We start from the raw sequence: 20,457 nt of genomic DNA, 5'->3' as shown, positions 1-20,457 counted from the left end.
TCCATATTTTATTGCCCATAATCCATTAAAAAGCATTAAGTACTTAACAAATTAGACAGTAGTACTGGGTACTGACAGCAAAAAATCATATAAGACATAATTCATCTACCAAGAACACAAATTAATTAACAAATAAGATATTTTGTGATAATTGCCCAAGTAGAAGTATGAACTTAATATTTGGAAGCATTCTGGCTTTTTTGTTTATTTGGTACAGGGGATCAAAACTGGGTCCTTGTGCTTGTGAGCCAGGCGGTAGAACCACTGAGCTAAATCCCCAGCCAATATTTGGAAGCATTAAAAAGTAATAATAGGGCCAGGGATTTAGCTCAGTGCCTTTCAAGCACAAGGACTCAAGTTCGTTCCCTGGTACCAGTCATCATCATCATCATCATCTGAGCACTCGGGAGGCTGAGGCAGGAAGATCACTGTGAGTTCAAGGCCAGCTGGAACTACATAGACTGTCTCAAAAAAATTAATAAAAATAAAAGTTATTTTCAAAAGCAACCAAATGTAATGGCTCATGCCTGTAATCCTAACTACTTGGTAGGCTAAAGCAGGAGGATCCAAGTTCAAGGCCAGCCCGAACAGGGCAACTAAGCAAAATCCTGTCTCCAAAGGCAGACAGGAGTACTGGGGATGTAGCTCAGTGGTAGAATATCCCTGGGTTTGATCCCCAGTACCACAAAAAGAAAGCAGAAACATTCTTCCTGAGAATATTAAGACTTTGAGGAATTATATTTCCTGAGCAATTTTCTTGTGTGGTACCATGCCAACAACTTTATATCTCATTTATTTCTCACAGCACCGTAAAACCCTACAAGGTCTTTAAAGGAAATTCTGTGTCATAAGGCTTTTTGGAAAACTCAATGTAGGGTTTGAGTTCAAATATAGATTTAAAAAAAAAAAATATATATATACACACACACACACACACACACACACACACACACACACACACACACACACACATATATGTGGGGGGGGGCTTTACTACCTCAATTTAAAAGAATCTTTGCAGGCAAAAAAGAAAAAGAGCTACAGCTATATTCCTAGCAAGGGAAATAATTAGCAGTATGCTAGAATTTCATGAATATGTGTACTTTTTTGGTATATCTTGACAATATTTTAAGGCAATCTATAAGTTGTAGCCTAAACAAAGGCTCCTGGTTATGTTGTTGTTTTTTGTTTTGTTTTGTTCTGTGACACAAGGTCTCACTCTGTAGCCCAGCCTGGCCTTGCACTCATGGCAATCCTCCTGCCTCAGCCTCCCAAGTGCTGGGGTTACAAGTGTGTGCTCCCATGCCCAGCATATATGTTTTTTTTGGTATGGGGAATTGAACCCGGGACCTTGCTGTTGTTAATGTTTGACATGATATCTCACTGTGTTGCCCCAGCTGGCCTTGAAATCTTAGGCTCAAACAATCCTTCCTCTCAGCCTCCCAAGTAGCAAAGGTTCAGGGGAACCACAGCAACCAAACTAACCAAAACTGTCTCAGACTGGAAAATTGCCTTTTTTATTGTTTCAAACCTTTTTTGTTTACCTTCATTTGTTCCTTCTCTGGTGCTTTTCTTTACATATAACTCTGACTTTCTAACATATTATTTCCTTCTTCCTTAGTAACTCGGTTAACCTTTTCCTCTAGATCTGAGTTTTGCCCACTGCACTGCTCAAGCCTTGGCCGTGGACTTGTGCAGAGGTTACAGCCGTCCTGTAACTTCCGCCGCTGCTGCCTGGTCTTCCGCTTTTCCTCAGACTTGTTGAGCTGATGGTTCTCGTCTTCTCAGGCCGCAGTTCCACCAGCTTGTACTTCTTGTCCTTGGAGAATTTCCTGCGCTTTTCTCTGAGTCTGATTAATAACGGTGCAAACAACTCAGAGAGCTTTGTCACTTTGCCAGTGTGCATTTGGGTCAGCTTCACCTTCTGGTTGTCCAGCGGGTTCCTCCTTGCCACAAAGGTCCTGAGCCTTAATCTTGGCCATAGTCACACAAGCCACCATCACCTGCCCTGAGGAAAGCGTTCCTTTACCATTTCTCACCAGGCAGGTCTGCTGGACATGGATCTCAATGGTACTGAGATCTAAGGGCCAGGGATTTACCTCAGTGATGCCACCACCTGCCTCACAAGCATAAGGTCCTGAGTTTGATCCCTGGTACCATAAAAGAAATCTAGATCAGAGGGTGTATTTGTCTCTTGACACTGTTATGCACACATGCTTTTGGTGGAGGGTTTCACTGGAGGCAGGCGGTGGCACCACTGAGCTAAATCTCTGGCTGCATACATCCTTTTTTGTTTGGTTGGTTGGTTGGGGTTTTTTTTCCTTTTTCTTTTTTTTGGTTTTTTGAGACAGGGTCTCACTATGTAGTTGAGACTGACCTGGAACTTACTATGTAGCCCAGGCTGTTCTTGAACTCACAGCGGTCCTCCTGTCTCAGCCTCCCAAGTGCTGGGATTACAGGCATGCGCCACCATGCATGGCTGGTTGGTTGGTTTTTTGAGACAGGGTCTCACTGTGTAGCTGAGACTGACCTGGAACTCACTATGTAGCCCAGGCTGGTCTTGAACTCACAGTGATCCTCCTGCCTCAGCCTCCCAAGTGCTGGGATTACAGGCATGCACCACCATGCCCGGCCTATACATGCTTTTGACATAAAAAAATATATATATTTTTTTTTGGTACCAAGGATTGAACTTAGGACCTTGCGCTTAAGAGGCAAGTGGCAGCACCACTGAGCTAAAATCCCTGGCTGTCAAATTTTAACAAAACTATTTCCAAGAGAACTAAAAGAATCATATCACAGAGAAGTATGTGCACCCATGTTTATAGCGGCACAGTTTGTAATAGCTAAATCTTGGAAACAACCTATTTGCCCATCCGTTGGAAACTGGATAAAGAAGTTGTGGTTTTTCTATAAAATGGAATATTACTCAGCCATAAAGAGCGAGAGAATAGATTCATTCATAGGAAAATGGATACATAATGAAGATATACTCCTAAGTGAAATAAATAAGTCCCACATGTGTAAATACCAAATAGTTTCCCTGGTGTGAATATTCTGCAACAATGCATAAGATTCTAATAAGATTACTGACATTTAGAAATGGGAGGAAAGGAGCTAAAGGTGTAGGGAAGGTGTGATACGTAGGGGAAGAACAAAAAGGGAAAAGAAAAAAATGTGAGAGAATGAAAAGATGAAAATAAAGTGTTTGTAGATGGGGAGGGGAGGAGGGGGTGAAGGGAGGGCAGAGGTAAGGGGAAAAAAATGAGAATCAAGACTTGCCATGTAAAGGTACATGATCCCAACAATGAATGTAACTGTACTGTATCCCTAAATGTACCAATAAACTCAATTAAAAAAAAAATTTTTTAACAAAACTATAAAGAAGATTCTAAACCTCTGATATAAAATTTGTTCTTCCCCTCTTCTACACAGCTAAATGTTCGCAAGTATATTCATCTGAGTTCTAGAGTATGAGACACTTGTAGCCTGGACTGTTGCCCCTCCTGCCTTAGACTGTGGAGTACTGCTATTACAGGGGTACCCACCACGCCCAGCTATTCTTACCATTTCTGAAAATGTATTCTCTAGCCAGACATCATGGTGCGTACTTATAATCCCAGCACTCAGGAGCCTGAGGCAGGAGGGTTGCCATGAGTTCAAGGCCAGCCTGAATTACAGAGCGAGACCGGTCTCAAAACAAAACGAAGTCTCCCCAAAGAGTAATTATTTTAATGCTGAAAAATTAACACTTTTTTTATATTTTCCTATCTGTCCAGTGTGTACATGTGTCTTTGTTTCTGTTCATTTAAGTGTGGTTTGCCTAGTAACTTGCAAAGAAATAGACCAAACATGACTTCTTATTGATAAGGGAATTATCTCTTCCAGAAAACAGTAAAATTGTTACGAAGGCAAGTCAGACAAAACAAGATTCTCTTGCTGTCAGAATCTCCTTTTCTTTAAACAGTTCAGTTTACTGTGTTGGTTTACCTTTACATTTTGGATTGTAGCAGAGTAGACTCAACTGGGATGTGTTGACATAACAGACAATCTTTTGTTTTTTGAGACGTCTCACATTGCAGTTTAGTCTGGCTTTGAACTCACTATGTATCCCTGGCTGGCCTCAAACTCTAGGCAATCCTCCTGCCTCAGCCTCCCTCCCAAGTGCTGGGATTAAAGGTGACTACTACCACACCCAATTTAAACACACAATATGAATAGCCAGGTTCGCTGTTGTAAACACAGAAGTATTTCACTGGTTACTACTTGATTTTCCCTTTTATTTCTAGTAGATTAAAGTCCTTTATTAAAAGTTTCGTAGTACTTTTATAGCTATATATTTTTATAAGTAACCACTTCATATTGGCTTTATTGAGATAGAATCACATGCCGTGAAATATGCCCATTTAAAGTAAATAATTCATGCTGGGTGTGGTGACACACGCCTGTAATCCCAGCCCTCAGGAGGCTTGGGCATACTGAGGCAGATCCCAGGCCAGCCTGGGCTCCATAGTGAGGCCCTGTCTCATAAAACCAAAAATTCATTCATTCATTCTTACAGGCATGGTGGCACATGCCTATAATCTCAGCACTTGGGAGGCTGAGGCAGGAGGATCACTCTCCCCTCTTTTCTGAACTATTGTAAAAGCCTAATTGGTTTCCTGAGGCTACCGTCACTCTTTCCTGCACACAGCCGCCAGAGTGGTTGGTTTAATACCTAAACCATCTGCGTCACTGTCCTCCTCAATCCTTAAAAAGCCAAGCCGATCTCATCTTTGCCTATTTCTCTCTTTCTGTGGCTCTAGCTACATTCATCGAACTTCTCAAATGTTGTACATACCCCTTCTCTGTGGTTTTACTGTCCGTGTTACCTGAAGTCCAGAATCCCCTGCCCCCTGTTTTCTTTTAAGGGGAAGTTTTGCTCGGTTGTGCAGGCTGGCTTCAAACTCCTGGGCTCAAGCAATCTTCCCACCTAGCGTCTTAAGTAGCTGGGATATTTGTGTGTGAGACCCAAGCCAAAAATACTAAAAGGAAAAATTCCAGTTATAATTTGTATGTTTTAAATGATTTTTATTATACTATATTATTATATTATTCTCTCTCTTTCTTTCAGTACCGGGGATTGAACTCAGGACCTTGTGCTTGTGAGGCAGGTGGCAGAACCACTGAGCTAAATCCCCAGCCCTATATTATTCTCTTTTAATACTACTTGTTGTTAATCTCTTACTGTACCTCATTTATAAATTACTTTTTTTTTTCTTTTTTGGATTGGGGGAGTGAGACAGGGTCTCTCTCTGTAGTTGAGACTGACCTGGAACTCACTATGTAGCCCAGGCTGTTCTCGAACTCACAGTGATCCTCCTGCCTCAGCCTCCCAAGTGCTGGGATTACAGGTGTGTACCACCACGCCCAGCCTCTTTTTTGGATTTTTAGACAGGGTCTCACTATGTATTTTAAACTGGTCTTGAACTCACTGCATAGCCCAGGCTGGCCTTGAATTTACTGTGATCCTCCTGCCTAGCCTCCCGAGTGCTGGATTACAGGTGTCCCAACATACATTTTATCCTGCGTATGTACAGGAAGTATATATGCACGGTTTGGTACTAGCTCCAGTTTCAGGCATCGATCTTAGAAGATACCCTTGGCAGATAGGGGGTGACTGTACACTAAATGCGTGCTTCTGCCTCAGGAGGGTTGCATTTACTGTTTCCTCTGCTACACCACTTTTCCTCCAGGTGACTGATTCGCACCCTACTCAGGTCTCTGTTCATGTATCCCAGGTTTGCCAGGCATGGTGGTGCACGCCTGTGATCCCAGCAGAGGCAGGGGCAGGAGGATTGCCTCTGTTTGAGGCCTATCTGGGCTATCTAGTGAGTTCAAGGCCAGCCTGGACTACATAGAAAGACCCTGTCTCAAAAAAACAAAACAAACAGGGCTGGGGATTTAGCTGAGTGTTTCTGCTGCCTGCCTTGTAAACACAAGGACTAGAGTTGATCCCTGGTACCAAACAACACAAAACAAACAAATGATCAACTATCTCGGGTCTTTCCTAATTACTCTATCTAATCACCTAGTCACAAACAGAATAATTTGTGCCCTGACGCTGCTAGTTTTTGTGAAACCTGGTGTTCTTTTTATTCTAAGTTCTACCCTTCCTAAATCTAATACCCCATGAGTGATTTAAATGTCAAGAGTAAATATGTAATTTAAATAATTTCCTTGTGTGTGTGTGGAGTTGGACTCCTAGCCCTACGGACCTGTACATGCTAAGCAGCTCTTCACACAATACTCTTAAGCAAAGTTTGGAATTAGAAATTTCTTAGCTTAGCCAGCCATGGTGGCGCCGGCCTGTAACACCAGTACTCTGGCAGGCTGAGGCAGGAGGGTCACAAGTTGAAGCCCAGTCTGAAGACAAAATAAACCAATGTTACGGCGGCTGACACATGGTAGATGTTAAGTAGATTTTTCTTTCTGTGATTTCTCTAGGTCCTTCTCTGGGCCATTATTTCATAGCACAGCTATTAAAGCTGATCTGTTTACTCCATCCAGGTAATTTTAATTACGGTAATGTTGATCTGATATTCTTGGTGTATATATTTGAATGTTTTAAAACTTTAGAACTGGGTATGATGGCACACACCTATAATCCCAGCACCGGGAGGCTGAAGCAGGAGGATTGCTGTGCATTTCAGGCCAGCCTGAATTACATAGTGACGCCCTATCTTAAACAAAACAAAACAAAACAAAAACAAAATCTCCAACCCCAGTACAGAAAAATACACTTTTGTTTGGTACGGGGATCAAACTTGGGACCTTGTGCTTGCGAGGCAGGCGGCAGAACCACCGGGCTAAATCCCTGCCTCCCCCAAAAAACACAACATTTTTGTTGTCAATTTTTGAGACAGGGCCTCACCATGTAGTTCAGGCTGGCCTTGAGTTACGTAGCCCAAACTGGGCTGGAACTGGTGTTGATCCTCCTACCCCAGCCTCTGGAGGCTGGGACTACAGGTGTGCGTCCTACCACACCTATCTCGGGATGGGGCTTGAAGCCGGGAACTGCTGAACTGCAGCCCCAGCCCTCTTTTCCCGTCTCTCCTCTCCTCTCCTCTCCCCCTCTGTTCTCTTCTTTTCTTTCTGTGTGTGACAGGGTCTCACTAAATTGCCCAAACTGGCTTGAATTTTTATTCTCCCACTTTAGCCTCTCAGATAGCTAGATTACAGGCAGGGTTACCACTACAAACTATACTTGCATTTTAACCAGAATCTTCAGTGCAGTGGAAGTCAGAAGTAAGATATTTAGAGGCTTTTATATTCACAGAAGAACATTTTGTAAAAGATTTTGAAATGGACAAAAATATTTTGGTCATCCTCAGCTTTTATGGGGGTTTCTGAACAATTTCTAAATGTTCGGGCTGGGTTCAAATCTGGAATCTTCCCACCTCAGTTTCTCAGAGTACTGAGATTACAGCTATGACCCACCATACCCAGTTAATTTACAACATTGTAAGTAAAGAAAGTTAATGACGGAGCCGGGGATGTAGCTCAGTGGTTCCACCTCCTGCTGCACAAGTACCAGGTCCTGAGTTCGATCCCTGGTACCAAAAAAAAAAAAAAAGTTCATGACAATGCAAATTATGCTTATGTGTGGTGACAAGTGAATTTTGTGAAATGAAATACAACTGATTCCACCCTGTGAAAGAGATGGCAAACATCTGTCAGAATTGCTAGCTGCGTATATATGCATCTGTCTTCAGATTCTCTTTTTGAGGACTTTAACATATTAACAGTTCTCTTATTTGTGTGAATTATGATTTTACCTGTCTTGAAATTTATCTCTACAATAGTATTCTAACAACTTGGTTATTTTCCTTAGGCAACACTTGAGGCCAGTCCTAAGTATACTTGGATAAAGGAGACAAGAACAACACAGAGTGGTTAATTTCTCTTAATATTTCGCAGTCTGACCCATCAGATACTAATGATATAAATTGTAGATCCACCTATTTTTGTTTTGTTGTTCTGTTTTTCTGCTGCCTGCTTCACAAGCACAAGGTCCTGAGTTTGATACCCGGTACAAACAAACAAAAAGATCTTTTTGTATTATTTAAAGACTTTTTTTTCTCCATACCAGCAATCGAACTCAAGACCTTGCACTTGTCAGGCAGGCATGGTACCACTAAACTAAATCCCTGGCCCAAATATGTGCTTTCTTTGTTTTGTTTTTTTGAAACTAGGTCTTGCTATGTTCTTCAGGCTGGCCTTGAACTCACTATGTTGTAGCCCAGGCTGGCCTGGAACTCCTGGCTATTTTCCTGCCTCAGCCTCCCAAGTGCTGGGATTACAGGCATGCACTGTACATTTTATGTTATGCTTTTAAACCAGCATTCCAGGAAGATGTGTCCATTTAATGTTTTGGGGGGTACCAGGGATCTAACATAGGACTTTGCACTTGCAAGACGGGCAGCAGCACCACTGAGCTAAATCCCTGGCCCTGTGTCCATTGAACCTTGAGGATTTCGGATCACACACCTGAAAGCCCTTTCTCTCCACACTTTCACTGGACTGTAAGCTGCACCACTGACAGACAGATGTTCAAGAAATATCATTGAAGCCAGGTGTGGTGGTGCATGCACTGAGGCCAGAGCACTCACTTGAGTCTGGAGAGAAAAAAAGAGTCTGGGAGACTGAGAAAAGAGAATCCTAAACTGAAGTCCAGTCTGGGCAACTTAGCAAGACCTTGTCGCAAAATATTTTAAAAGGACTGAGGATGTAGCTCAGCGCAAAGGTCCTGGGGTCAACCCCAGTATCAAAAGAGAAAAAGAAAAAAATGAAATATTGTTGAACTATGATTCTGGATAAGGTCATTACTATTAACTATTTGCTAAATGTTTAATGTACTTGTGCTGTTGGTCCTCATGGGATGACCCTGAATAAAAAAACATACAATGTATTAAATTGTGAGGCGTAAACCATAGTTTTCTTGCAAGACGATTGAAGTTGGGACTCAGTAGTATCTCCATTCCACAGACTAAATGAATGACACATCGGAAAACTGTTGAATACCACTTTCAAGTCCACTTTGGCCTAAAAGTTTTATTTCTGGAGATCGATAATTTCCTGTTAACACTGTACAAAGCTTAATCCTTTCCACGCAGAATAAACGATTTGCATCATGTGGCTCTCCACTTTGACGTTCTGCAGTTCCCTGAGAACTGGGCAATGGAGGTGAAGGAATTCTGAGTTCCCCCCCAGAAGCAAAAAAAATGTCAAGCCTAGCAGCCCCGCCTCCAAGATCTTCTGCGGCCTTCTAATCGGTCCTTGTAGCTCACTCTTTCCTAGTTGGTGTTCCTACTTGCCCGTCTCCTCCGTAAAACCCACCTTTCCTTAGTTCCTATTGGTTGTTCGTTACGTCATTGCCCCATCTATCCCTTTCTCATTGGTTTTCACAGAAAGGGGCGGCATCAACGTCATGAGCGAGGGCCGCCATTTTGACTGAGCAACCATAGTGACAGGAGCCGAAGCAGCAGCTCAGGTTGTCCCCGTTCCCCCTCCCCTTCCCGTCTCCGGTTGACTTCCCGGGCCCCCTACACTCCATAGTCCCGGTCCCGCCATGTCCCAGAAGCAAGAAGACGAGAACCCTGCGGAGGAGACCGGCGAGGAGAAGCAGGTGAAATATTGGGGGTGCGGGCGGGCGAGCCGGGGGCGACCGTGCTGAGGCGGGAGACTGTCTCTTACCAGTGCGGATTGGTCGCCATGGTCTCAGTCTCTGCAGGGGTTGGCTACTTCTTGCGTCACGCAGGGTGAGTTTCAACAGGGCCCGCAGCTTTGGCGCTGGTTGGTTCTGTCGATTGTCAGTCAGTGGTATACCCTTCTTGATTGGCCAAGAAGGCTAGCGCTCAAACCGAGGAAGCTATGCTATAATTGGCTGAGCTTGGGCGTGGGCGGGTGTTTGGAAAGACCAGGTGAATGAAAGGGGGTTGGTGGTCTTGGGTTTTGAGGTGTTTTTCTGTTTAGTAGAGGGAAGTGACCCAATAGCCAAGCTGGGGCCCGCAAACTTAGACCGCAAGGAGGTACAGATCGAGGTAAATACGTTTAAAAAGGACCAGGCATGGGGGCGGGGGAGAAGAGTATTACCACGGCTAATTTAACTTTCTCAAGAGACTGATTTTGGTAGGTGGGGTCGTCTTTCACCTTCAGTGAGGACCGAACCAGGATGAAGTGGACCAGAATTCCAAATATAATAATGGAGGGGAATCCTAGAAAAGACGCTGGCAGAGACGTAACGAGAAAGACACCACCCTCTTCTCCTAGACTTGGGATTTAGTCCACCCGCGATTCTGTGATGAAAACGTTAACGCCAAATAAACCCCTTCTTGGGTTTATATTTGATTTGAAACATTTAGTGCTGGGCTCAGAGACTCTTGAAATACACATAGCATTAAATCTGTACGTGATTATCAAAGAAAAATCTGACAAGAGTCATCATTGACTTCAGGTTCTTTAATTTAAAAAACACAAAAACAGCCGAGTGAACAGTGAGAGCCCCTGCAAGGCATTTGAACTCTTACTATTTCCCCAGACTTCCATCACTTGCCCCACTAGGGTAGGCATTGATTTTGTGTGTGTGTGCGTGTGTGTGTGTGTGTGTGTGTGTGTGTGAGAGAGAGAAAACTATGGATAAATACTAATGAAGCCCATTTCTTAATTTCTCCGAGGTGAAAAACGGTGTTGTTTTAATCTTTAGCTGTCACCTTTCTACCACAATATCTGTAAGGTGGAAGCAGCGCTGTACCATTACTCAGAGCACTTTGAAGAAATTCACATGCTTGCTTCCTCCATGGAGAAAATGGCCAGACAGCTTAGACTCTGAATAAAGAGGGAATGTGTCAGAAGATTTATCCCCTTTCATTTTCCATTTGACTGTAAGACAGCCTTAGAGAGCCCTCCTACCAATCTTGTATCACTACTAGAAGCCCTGGCTAGCTCCTTTTTTCTCTTCCTTTCCTCTTGTCTGTAGCCCCCTCTAGGATTCAGGTATTCTGTTTAGGTAGTAACTTTAACCAAGTACTCATAGATCACTGGGGTAGTTTCTTGAGTGTAGTGTACAAAGCAACTTGTCTTTTTCTTCTCATTATACAGTAGTCTTGAGCTTTACAGGCTTGAAAAATAGAGATAGCGTGTTTTTTGTTTTAGGGGGATTTGTTTTTTGTTTGAGTTTTGGGGTGTTTTGTTTTGTTTTCAATATATACAACATGCTAACCCTCAAGAGTTTTTTTGTTTGTTTGTTTGTTTTGTTTTTTTGAGACAGGGTCTCACTATGTAGTTGAGACTGACCTGGAACTCACTATGTAGCCCAGGCTGGTCTCGAACTCACAGCAATCCTCCTGCCTCAGCCTCCCAAGTGCTGGGATTACAGGTGTGCACCACCACGCCCGGCAAGAATTTTAATTTAATTGTACCATATGGTTTGTGTTTTTGAGGCAAGCTCTCTCTATGTAGTCCAGGCTGGCTTTGAATTCATGGGGATCCTCCTGCTTCAGCCTCCCAAGTGCTGGGATTACAGGCATGCGCCACTACACCGGGCAGAGAAAGCATGTTGAAAAGTGGGTGGATCTCCAGGAAAAGTTGATAGTATAAGGAGTATCAGATATTAGAAGTGGTTGTTTCTCAGTGTTTAATTTGGCTCCTTTGTTTCCTTCAGGACACGCAGGAAAAAGAAGGTATTCTTCCTGAGAGAGCTGAGGAGGCAAAGCTAAAGGCCAAATATCCAAGCCTAGGACAAAAGCCTGGAGGCTCTGACTTCCTCATGAAAAGACTCCAGAAAGGGGTATGAATGGAACACAGTCTCTTATCCTCTTACTTTGGAACAGGGGGTACTTAATTCTGTCAAGAGTCATCTGTTTGATTTCCTGGAGATTTTATTGTTGGAAACTAATCAAGAGGAATTAAAAACTGGTAAAGAGTAAAGTCATTATAAATCCTTGGTATAGAATCAGTTCCTTTCTGATAGCCCATATAGGAAATTAAGGTATAATGTAGGGGCATTTGGGTGCATGGTAGAAAAGGGGATTGGTATTAGAGTTTGGAAAGGCAGAGTCCCCCCAGCATTTTCCTGTTTGAATGGCAAGATTTTAGGACTGTGATTTGGGGTTTTTTTTTAGGTATTAGAGATAAATTTGGGGATGTGTTGTTTCAGGAAAAAAATCAGGCCATCTTTCCTACAGAAATCCTTAACTTGAAATAAATAGATTTCTTCAGACCCTTGAAATCAGCACCAGCCATGAGCTATGCTCAGAGACTTACTTTTCCTGTCCAGAGTGGTCTTCTTCAGCAGTGAAGATAAATCTTTATCCATCTAGCTCCTGATCAGGTTCCTCAGTCTCCAGAGGTCCCTCCCTTAAACCAACTGAGAGACTGTAAGACCTTAGACTGGAGTGTGCACTTTGTGGATGAAATGGAGAGTGAGACAGATTCCTGTGGAGAATCCCAGTCACTGAGTCTTACTCACCGATGATAATGTGCTGATTTTCAGTTTGCCTCGCCATAGGCAAGGCCAGCGTGGGCAGGGCTGCCACAGCCATGGAACATGTGTGGGGGTGGTGGGAGTCAGGGAAAGCACATTATCCTCATGAACAAGCCCAGTTTCTATTCCTGGTCTGAAAGAATTTTTTAATTTTGAAGTTGTTGGCTTGAGATGGAACTCCTGTTGTTTGCTAGATAGCCCTGGATTGACCATTTTAAATATATTGATTTCTGTTCTTCTAGTGCCAAGCTATTGCTTTTGCCCCTAGTAATGTCCTCGGTTAGCCTTTCAGAACGAAGTAAGTAATTGTGGTTGAACTGTCCTGTACTGAGTGAGGTACAAAGGTTATAGAGCCTGTCCTTTGACTGTAAAATGGTATATTCTTTCTGGAAAACGACTTATATACCTGAAAGTCAGAACGTATGGGAGAGAAGACATAAACTTGTCAAATCAATACTAAACTACATATGTATAAGACTTACTTGAAAGATCTGAGTGTATTTGAGGGTTTGCAATAAATGTGAGTCTGCTTGCTTTTGAGGAAGGCCAGAGCTCCTTACTCACCTCAGCTTCCCTCTTTATCTCTTAGCAAAAGTACTTTGACTCAGGAGACTACAACATGGCCAAAGCCAAGATGAAGAATAAGCAGCTGCCAAGTGCAGGACCAGACAAGAACCTGGTGACTGGTGATCACATCCCCACCCCACAGGACCTGCCCCAGAGAAAGTCCTCACTCGTCACCAGCAAGCTTGCGGGGTAACCTGGGCCCTCCTCCGCTCCCCTTCCTCACCCACTGGACTTTCCTATGTCGTAGGCAGGGATGGCATGGGCCCCTAGTCAGGTCTCAGCTTGCCAGCCAGGAAAGACTGATTCTGCTGGGGGCTGCTGAGAAGGTAATATGGGCTAAAGGGGGCTCTGAATTCGTTTCTTTGGTTAAATTGAGACTTCACACGCTCACTGTAGCCCAGGTAGGGGCCTGGAAATAGGAAAGACTAGGAATGCAAAGTGCTGCAGACTCATTTTCTTTCGTGAAACTGGGGAGATACGCTTTCTCCTTTGGAAGAGTGTACCACAGAATTGCTTAGGCTGAGCCTTGGGAATAGGTGGCAGTTTTAACATCCCAAGACTAACCTGACATAGTTGGGAAAGGTAGGCTGAATGAGACATGTTTTCTGTGCTTCTAAATGTTTTGTCCCTTAGGCTTCTATTGCTTCATGTTTCCATGATGGCAGGTTGAAAGAATCCTCAAAAGGGAAAACTGATTTGCTTGCCTAAAACTGTAGTGCCCACTTAACCTCCTTTATTTAGTAGAACGTACCGTTTGCCCTGGCTCTCAAATTATGTAAAGATTGGTGAGCATTATTCATGAAAATGGGCACCTTCTCTCTCTCTTCCAGTATATTGCTTTTGAATGTTTTGTGGGATAGTAGAAAGGAGCACTGGCTTAGGAGTCAGCGTAGTTGGTGTCTAGTTCACGTGGTCTTGGTAGTACCAGTGAATAACCTCAGGCAACTCATCTAGCCTCTCTGGATTTCTGTTTCCTCATCTTTAACATGGAGTTAAGTATGTACAAGATTGATTCTGACTCTAAAATTCTACACTTGCTGGCAGAAAAACTGTAAAACTGAAAGTGAAGAAAGCCCATGAGTAAGCCCTGGCTCTGCAGTACTGGGGAAGTGCTCCAGAGGGAACCACTTGAAGTCTACAGGGGGAAGGAGGACGTGTGTGATTCGAGGGCTATAAATTCAGGCAGCAGAGCCTCCTAGGTATCAGTCCCGAACTTAAGAAGAAATTATTGGGCCAGGGATTCCACCGCTTGCCTTGCAAATGCAAGGTCCTGAGTTTGATCCCCAGTACCAAAAAAGAAAGAAAAAATTATTAAGAAGCGAGCCATGGAGCCAGGCGCCGTGGCACGCGCCTATAACCCCAGCGGTGAGGTAGGCCAGGACAGGGAGCACCAGTGCAAGCCCACCCGGGAGCTTAGTGAGACCCTGTCCCAAAATAAAAAATGAAAAGGGCTGGGGATGCAGCTCAGTGGTAGAGCACCCCCAACTTGGTCCCGAGTACCAAAAGAAACTCACGAAGCTTGTCTCTGACCCTGCCCACTTTCCTGGCCTCGGTCTGGGACTTAGCTGCCAAAAAGCTGCTTAGAAACGTGCTCGGTCATGTCCTTGTGGTGACCGTGCTCCTGATGTAATCAAACGCCAGGAGTGCTGCTAGGGAGAGAGAGAGAGAAGGGACAAACTGAGCTCCCAACCCTAGAGAGTTGAGTGCTGCTGCAGGGGTGGGGGAGCAGGTTCTTAGGGGATGACCCCGTGGAGGGAGCGGGAAAATGCTGGAAGCCGAAAGACAGAGAAACCTGCCTTCCTAGAATCTGTACCCTCGCTCGTGATACGGTCAGGTCGCAGCACCAGGTCGCAGTGCTGCGTCGCACACAGGTGGGAGGAGGGGCTTGCGCCTGGCATCGTCCATCTCGTTACTGGAAGTTGGCCTGAGTCCTACAGAATGCTTCCCGCTAGTCGGGACAAGGAGGGCCAGGGTGAGAACGAGCTGTTAAAGAGAGCAGCATTCTGCAGTCCCCTGCCCTTTCGCCTCACAGATTCCGACTGCCAGCCCCTGGCCCGTTGAGAATGACCAGTGGACTCGCGGCTGTGTCTGGGGCCTTGAGGTCTGTACGCCTCCTAGCTTCAGCTTTCGGGCTGCTCAGATTGGATAGGAAAAGGTTGGTGAGGAAGGAATGGAGAGAGCAGGATCCCGGACTCCCTCCCCAGACTCCCTGACTGTCACCTGTAACTGTATATAATTTTCGTGTTTCTTGCTCCATTCCCTCATGCTGTCATCCTTTATCCAAAGTCCATGTGGGAAGGGGGAAACGCCGGACATCATTGTATGGTTTCCTCAGCTCTCCAGCCATGTTGTACATAGATATGTCATGTTATTATATATATAAATATATATATAATTTTGTACGTTTTCTTCATCTCCGATCTGCTCGAATTCTGTACTTTTTTTCTTTTCTGTCTGAGCTGCCTTCTCTTGGTCAGTTTGAGTCCTCAAGGCTGATGTTCACAGTGAGTCTGGTTTTCAGGAAGTAATAGAAGGAATTTTTTATTAAGTTTGTTATTTTAATCTGTTTTAAGCATACAGTGTAGTGGCATTAGCAGATATACAAGGTTGTGTTACTAAATTCTGTAACCATTAAGCACTGTCTCCCCTCCCTCCCTCCCCATCTTCAAGGCTGAGCAAACAGGCTACATTCCATATTTGCCAACTCTTTCCAGCCTAGAGTACATGGCTTCCTTAGCAAGGAAGAGTGATTTGAAAGTTGCTTTGATTAGACCCAGATTATTAAAGCCGCCTAGCATTGTGTGTGGCCCAGGCCTCCACACCGTTACCACCCATCACTGAGCCGCCTCAGCGTCCCTGCTCTGAGTGGCTCTGGCACTGGCTCTGGCTCTCACACCGGGCCTGCTCTCAGCCAGGTACCTTACTCAGAAACCTCCAGTGTCTGTTCTGTGTGTGTTTTCTGTGAGTATCTCCAAAAAAAGCCCAAAACCTCTATGGATAGCAAAAGACACATTTTCTTTCTTTCTTTTTTTTTCTTTTATTCCTTATGGATAAGATTGAGGCATATGTCAGGTAGCTGATGATTAAGTGTAGAGAAATCATTGGGCAGAGACTGGGATGGATTTCAAGGTTTTTCCCCTATTACTTGACAGTGTTTTTTGTTTTTTTGTTTTTTTCTTCTTCTGTGTTCGTCCACAGTGGCCAAGTTGAATGATGCTGCCCGGGGCTCCGCCAGATCCTGAGCCGCTGCCCACCCTGGGTCCTGTGCCGGCTCCTGCCCCTCCCTGCTTTTGCAGCCAGGGGTCAGGAGGTGGCTTGGGTGCGGGCTGGAGAGGCAGAAGCCCCTGCCCGTTGGTGTCCCAGCGCATGGAGCCCCTTGGGCTGAGCACCAAGACCTTGAACCTTTTTTGTTTTACCTTTTTTTCCAAAAACTGTCGAGAGAAATCTCAGTGAAATCCCAGGGGTGGGGTTGAGAGGGTGGGATGGGAGATTTGGGTGAATAAGAATTAGGACTTAGATATGATAAAACCATCCTTGACTTTCTTCCTTCTTAATCCAGTGGTTGGTGTGGGGTCAGTGGAAGGGGAGGAAGCAGAGTAGACTACTAAGGGATTCTAATTCAGGTAATGCCTGGTGTGGTTGTGGCTGAAGACCAGGTGTCAGATAAAAGTAGCTGTTGATCTACATACAACAGATGCAAACAGCTCCTCTGACTGCAGAGCAAGCTGAGAAGCATTGTTAATTGTCCATAAAAAGTCCTGTCCTTTAAATAGATCTGTTACGGGAAAGGGCAGCAGTGTGGGGGAGGAACCACCAGCGTGGGGAGCCCCACAGAGCCCAGGGACTTTTTCAGTATTTGAAATAAAAAACAAAAAAGACCCATGAAAAAAACCCAACCCAGAAATACTCTGAAGCAGTTGGTGTGTTTTATTGGGGCTCGGGAGTGGGGCACAAATACTGAAGACTCATTTAGAGGAGAAGCTGGTATGGGGCCCAGAGTTGCTGAGGAACACCGGGGCCTTCTTCAGCGTGGGATGTACCAGGCTCCGCATTTCCCCTCCCCGCTGCAGAGAGGGAGCAGGAATGGGGGCGCTTGGACCAGGCTTTCCTGTGGCCCTGCCAGTCCCTTTATTTCTGTAGCTAATGCAGGAGATGCATCAACTTTAGGTTGTAGCCCACGAAATGCAAGATCAAAGGTGTGTGATCTAAGTGGTTTGTTGTCCCCTAAAGCTTAGTCCAGGCCCCGCAAAAATGAAGCCCATTCTTCATTTTCCTTTCCAGTTTTCCTTTTCTCCTCAAGTTCCCATGTGTGTGAAGGAGAAATGTGACCTCATTGTGGGAAGCCAGAAAGAAACCTGTCTGCTTGTGGCCAGCAGGAGGCAGAGTAGCTTTATTCACCGTGCCCCCGCCTGCGTCCCTGAAAGCCTGCCTGCCACTGAGCGCAGTTAGAAGCTGCTGCTGAGGGCTGGGGCTGCAGCCCAGTGGTAGAGACAAGGCCCTGGGTTCATTCCCTCGGGTGGGGAGATGGGGTGCACACGAATGTAATGTACAAAGGGAGATCACCAAAGGAAGAACGGGCCCCCTCCCTCTCCTCCACCGAATAGTCTCAGTAGGGCGGAACTCCTTGCCCATTTCTGCCCAGCTTTGGTTAGGAGAGTTGGCCAGGGTGTATCTCCAAAGGTGATGGGCTTCTCAGATGATTATGCTTCAAGGAAGATGAACATACTCCAGAGAAATCCCTCTCATACTGTGGGTAGGCAGCGCTTTCTACACTGGAGAAAGAATCTTGCTCTCAGTATCTGACTCATTCTTTTTCTCCTTAATTAGAAGCTTTGCAAATAAATTTTTCAACTACTTGGGTGTTCTGACTTGCTCTCTCCTGACATGGCCGGGGATTATACCTGCCTTTCTGAGCAGCATGCTAGACACTGAGCCAGTGGTACGAGTGTGTGTTAAAGGTACTCCGCCTCCAAAGGGTCTGTTGTGTACCTGCAAGAAAACATGAAAAAGGTCAGTACTTCCGTGTAGATGAGCACAAATCCTACAGCTGTGTATCCTGGGGACACAAGTTAATGCAATATTTATTTCATTTTAATACAGCGCTCAACTTCCTTACTTTGCAGTTAAAGATGCTGAGTTATAGAAATAAATTACTGGACTGGGGATGTAGCTCAGCGGCACCACACCTGCCTGGCAAGCACAAGGTGCTGAGTTCTATCCCAGGTACCGAAAATAAAAAAGAAATTGTTTGCAAAGTGGCAAAATTAGTTGAAGAGCTTTGGTTAGTATCTGTGTTTTTATATTTTTCTCCCCAGTATTTATGGGTTCCCTGGTTTCAATTTTTTTTTGTTTTTTTCTCTGTACTGGGAATCAAACTCAAGGCCTCGCACTTCCCAGGCAAGTGCTATGCCACTGAGCTACACATCCTTGACTTTTTTTTTTTTTGAAACTAACCTGGAACTCGTAGCTCAGGCTGGTCTTGAGCTCATAGCGATCCTCCTGCCTCAGCCTCCCAAGTGCTGGGATTACAGGTGTGCGCCACCACACCCAGCCTATTTTTAAAAATTAATTTTAAAAAATAATTTCGTAAAAGTAACAGTAATTGTTTTGTTTGTTTATTTGTTTGTTTTTGGTATCAGGGATCGAATTCAGGTCCTTGCACTTGGGAAGCAAGCAGTGGAATCATGAGCTAAATCCCCAGCCCCTAGTAATTGTTACATTGTATATCAAAGTAGTTTATAAGTAGTTTGATTTTTGTTGTTTTTGTTTTTGAGATAATGTAGTTTAAGCTGGACTTGAACTCACTGTGTATGGAGCCCAGGCTGTCTTCGAACTCTTGGCAATCCTCCTGCCTCAGCCTCGCAGGTGCTGGGATTACATGTATGTGCCATCATGCCTGGGCAAATAGACCAAGTAGGCTTTTTTCTGCCACCCCCCCCACCGGGGATCGAATTTAGGACCTTGCTCTTGCCAGGCAGGCTTGGTGCAACTAAGCTAAATCCACTGCTCCCTGGGAACAGTTCACTTTTGAATTCTCGCTATTTGTCCAGAGTAGCTGTCTGCCATCTCTCTCCTCCTCCTTCCCTATCTTCAAATCTATTGTATTTTATTAAAAAATAAATAAAAGTAGTTAAGAGTACAAGACACAAATCAAAGGGATTCTTACAAAAAAGAAATCACACATTTTTCTTTCCAGTGAACTATATTTTTGGGTTTTTTGAGACAAGATCCTGCTATGTAGCCTCGAACTCAGCAATCCTACTTCAGCCTCCTAGAGTGCTGAGATTACAGGTGTGCACCACCACGACTGTCTTGGTCCCTAATTTTAAACTGTAGTCTTGAGAATCGTAGTGTACCAAAAAAAGTTTGGCTATCTATGATTCTACTTAAAATTGCCATTTGGTCTCCATTCCCATACTATTAAGCTAGGCAACCAGGGCAACAGATTCGTCAGAGCTTCAAGTGTCTATTCCTGCTCAGTATTTTATAGTTCTGTTTTTTGGTACTGGGGATTGAACTAAAGACCTTGCACTTGTGAGGCAGGCACAGTGCCACTGAGCTACATCCCTGGCCCCTTGCTCATTATTTTAGCTAGACATTTTCTAAAATATAAAAAGTTGCGGGGCATGGTGGTGCAAGCTGTAATTCCAGTGCTCAGGAGGCTGAGGCAGGAGGATTGCCACAAGTTTGAGGCCAGACTGGGCTACACAGCAAGACCCTATCTCACAAAATAAAAATCTAAAAAGTTAAATCAAGGATTCTTCCAATTACAGCCTGATTGGGTGGCAACAGGGCTAACAAGCCTCTTAGTGGGTAGCAGTGATGAAATCACCATCATTGTCCACAGCATTTATTTAAGTTAATGTAGTCAGCATAGAAAGGACAAAGGAAAAATAACTCAGTTGTCGTTCAGCATATCTGTCTACCTTGAGCCTGTGGCTCCTATACAAGCAGCTGTTACATGTACAATGCCATCTGTTAGGCCTTTCAGGAAGTTTGAAAGGAAAAAGAAGATCCTTTCTACTCTGGGGAAGAAAGGGTATGACCGTGTTGAACAAAAACAAAATTAATGTCATTCCAGAAGCTAAGGTATGGCGATTCAAGAGATGTGTTGTTAGCTGGGTTGTATTAGACAAATACTAGCCAGGTGTGGTGGCACAGGTCTGTAATCCCAGTATTTAGGAGGCTGAGGCAGGAGGGTCACCAGGAGTTCAAGACTAGCCTGGACTATATAGTAGAGACCCTGTCTCAAAAAACCAGATACAGGGTCGGGCATTTAGCTCAGTGGTTCCAGCACCTTCCTTGCAAGTGCAAGGACCTGAGTTCGATCCCTGGTACCAAAAAAAAAAAAAAAAAAAAAAAAAAAA

The 20,457-nt window shown here is 44.4% G+C and overlaps 2 protein-coding genes across 5 annotated transcripts in view; both read left to right on the top strand.

Annotated features, from left to right (window-relative positions):
- Positions 1-9,668, top strand: part of Golph3l (golgi phosphoprotein 3 like) — a 47,064-nt gene extending 37,396 nt beyond the window's left edge. The window contains 1 exon segment of the mRNA XM_010616415.3: positions 9,450-9,668. The gene's annotated coding sequence lies outside the window, so the exon portion shown is untranslated.
- Ensa (endosulfine alpha) lies at positions 9,488-16,994 on the top strand. 4 transcript variants are annotated; one of them, XM_010616417.3, is made up of 5 exons: positions 9,490-9,667; positions 11,702-11,827; positions 13,113-13,279; positions 15,123-15,191; positions 16,289-16,994. In XM_010616417.3, exons 1-5 carry the CDS (start codon positions 9,611-9,613, stop codon positions 16,302-16,304), a joined length of 435 nt encoding a protein of 144 aa, XP_010614719.1. In that variant the 5' UTR covers positions 9,490-9,610; the 3' UTR covers positions 16,305-16,994. The 4 variants fall into 4 exon arrangements, with proteins under 4 accessions (XP_033613953.1, XP_010614719.1, XP_010614718.1 ...); XM_033758062.1 differs by lacking the exon at positions 16,289-16,994 and having other exon boundaries at positions 9,488-9,667; positions 11,711-11,827; positions 15,123-15,622; XM_010616416.3 differs by lacking the exon at positions 16,289-16,994 and having other exon boundaries at positions 15,123-15,622.
- The last annotated feature ends 3,463 nt before the right edge of the window (positions 16,995-20,457 follow it).

The sequence above is a fragment of the Fukomys damarensis genome, unplaced genomic scaffold (genome assembly GCF_012274545.1).
Source record: "Fukomys damarensis isolate Sample0158 unplaced genomic scaffold, DMR_v1.0_HiC HiC_scaffold_33, whole genome shotgun sequence".
NCBI lineage: Eukaryota > Metazoa > Chordata > Mammalia > Rodentia > Bathyergidae > Fukomys > Fukomys damarensis.
The sequence above is the reverse complement of the archived record's forward strand: the minus strand, read 5'-3'. Positions and strand labels throughout refer to the sequence as shown.